The 1,992-nt window shown below is 67.3% G+C and overlaps 1 protein-coding gene across 1 annotated transcript; it reads right to left on the bottom strand.

Moving 5' to 3' along the window:
• Nucleotides 1-51: 51 nt before the first annotated feature.
• LOC103620675 (selenium-binding protein 1-like) lies at nucleotides 52-1,986 on the bottom strand. The gene is made up of 5 exons (XM_008639338.2): nucleotides 1,446-1,986; nucleotides 1,154-1,232; nucleotides 750-871; nucleotides 562-654; nucleotides 52-174 (listed from the first exon to the last, which is right to left on the bottom strand). The coding sequence occupies exons 1-5, from the start codon at nucleotides 1,908-1,910 to the stop codon at nucleotides 52-54; spliced, it is 882 nt and encodes a 293-aa protein (XP_008637560.2). The 5' UTR covers nucleotides 1,911-1,986.
• Nucleotides 1,987-1,992: the final 6 nt, after the last annotated feature.

Here is a 1,992-nt window from a genome sequence, read left to right as displayed (position 1 = left end):
TCCCCGCGGCCCCCCGGCGCGGGGGGGTAGCCTTTTCCAGCCGGGAATTCCTTACTTGACCATGCTGGGGTAGAACTGCCGGTCCCAGGTGCTGTAGAAGGAGTTGGTCACGTAGAGCCGCTTCCCGTCCAGGCTCAGCTGCATCGTGCTGGGGCCGCCGTACACGCGCTTGCACTGGGCACACACGGACTGGGGTCACTGGGGGCACTGGGGGCACTGGGGGCACTGGGACTGGATCCCAGCAGGGGAAGGGAAGGGAAGGGAAGGGGAAAAGCAGGAGAAGGAGCAGATCAGAGCAGGAGCAGAGCAGAGCAAGGGAAGAGCAGGAAGGAGCGGAGCAGGACTAAATGAGAGCAGGAGCAGAGCTGGAGCAGAGCAGAGCAGGTCAGACCGGGACTGAGGTCAAATCCGAGCAGGAGCAGGTCAGAGCAAGAGCAGGAGTAGCTCAGGGACTCATCAGAGCAGGAGCGGATCAGGAACATGTCAGATGCAATCGGCTCGGCTCAGAGCAGCTGAGCGCAGGCTGAGGCGCGGGCGCTGCCAGCCCTGCCAGGCGCTCACCTTGACCACCAGCGGCTCGGGCTGGCACTTGAGCTCCTCGTCCCTGCACACGGTCACGGGGCCCCCTCGCAGGATGCTGCCCCCCACGAACACCTGCAAGGGACGCGGTGGGACACGAGCGTTCCCCGGGCCCGGCCCCGCTGTCCCCGCGCCCCGCTCGGCCCCCCGGGCCAGGGGCTGCCCCTCACCTGCCCCACCAGCCGGGGCTTGCAGTTCCTGCTCAGCTCGTACTGGCGGATGTCCCCGTGCAGCCAATTGCTGACGAACAGGAACCGATCGTCCGGGCTGATGATGAGGTCGGCGATGAAGGCTGCGGGCACACACGGGCTCAGGGCAGCGCCGGGGGAGGGCACGAGGGGTTGGGCTCAAGGATTGGGCTTTGGGGTAAAGCAGGACTTGGGTAAAGCAGGATTTGGGCTCACTCAGACTTTGGGCTCACTCAGACTTTGGGCTCAGGCAGACTTTGGGCTCAGGCAGACTTTGGGCTCAGCCATGATTTAGAGTCACGCAGACCTTGGGCTCAGCCAGGCTTTGGGCTCAGCCAGGCTTTGCCCGGCTGCAGATTGAATGCCACCCCCGAGGGCACACGGACCTGGCATCTTGGGCATGATCCAGCCCGACACGTCCTTGGGCGGGATGCGGATCACCTCCTCCACTGCCCAGTTGTCTCTCTGCACAGGGACACAGAGCCGCGGCTGAGCCCCCCGGTGCCCCCGATGCCGATGCGGGGATCCCGATGCCGATGCGGGGCACACCGGGCTCATCCCGGCCCGCCCAGGCTCTGGCTCCGGACCCTCCCTCTCCCCGCTCCTCCCCGCGCTCCTCCCCGCGCTCCGGCCCGGCCGGGTCCCCCCGGCAGCCCCGGGGCCGCTCCCGGCACTCGCCTCGCACGATTTGTAGAAGCGAAAGACGACCCCGCTCAGGGCACAGCCCACGTAGCCCTCGGCGGCGTCGGGGTTGTGCAGGAACCGCACGTTCAGGGGCAGAGAATCCTCGCCCAGGTCGAAGCACTGCGTGAGGCTGCGGCAGGGGAAGTTCCACACGTTCAGGCGGCGCCCGAAGACCCCTGCGGGACACGGGGGAAAAGGGTCGGGGGCGAGCAGGGCCAGGGATCCCTCCCCGGAGGGCTCCTGGTGGGGATCGGCAGGGAAAAGACGGGATTTGGGGAGGAGAAACTGGGAAAGGGCGGGATTTGGGGAGCAGACAGGGAAACGCAGGATTTGGGGAGCAGACAGGGAAATGCAGGATTTGGGAGCAGCCAGGGAAATGCAGGATTTGGGAGCAGCCAGGGAAATGCAGGATTTGGGAGCAGCCGGGACCCCCCCGCCCCCGGTGCAGCCCCTGCCCATCCTCAGCCCGAGCCCGGCGAAGGCGCCGGGGGCACAAATCGGCCTCTGTGGGGGCACCGCCCCCCGGCCGCCCCCGGCTCCG

This window comes from Corvus brachyrhynchos, unplaced genomic scaffold (assembly GCF_000691975.1).
Source record: "Corvus brachyrhynchos isolate BGI_N302 unplaced genomic scaffold, ASM69197v1 scaffold758, whole genome shotgun sequence".
NCBI lineage: Eukaryota > Metazoa > Chordata > Aves > Passeriformes > Corvidae > Corvus > Corvus brachyrhynchos.
Note: the sequence above shows the minus strand (reverse complement) of the source record. Positions and strands in the feature narration are given on the sequence as shown.

Coding starts and splice junctions, on each gene's coding strand:
- LOC103620675 (XM_008639338.2), bottom strand. CDS start 1,910: ATGGGCAGGGGCTGCACCGGGGGCGGGGGGGTCCCGGCTGCTCCCAAA. Junction 1,233..1,445: donor GCTTCTACAAATCGTGCGAG/GCGAGTGCCGGG, acceptor GTCCCTGTGCAG/AGAGACAACTGGGCAGTGGA. Junction 655..749: donor AGCCCCGGCTGGTGGGGCAG/GTGAGGGGCAGC, acceptor CGTCCCTTGCAG/GTGTTCGTGGGGGGCAGCAT.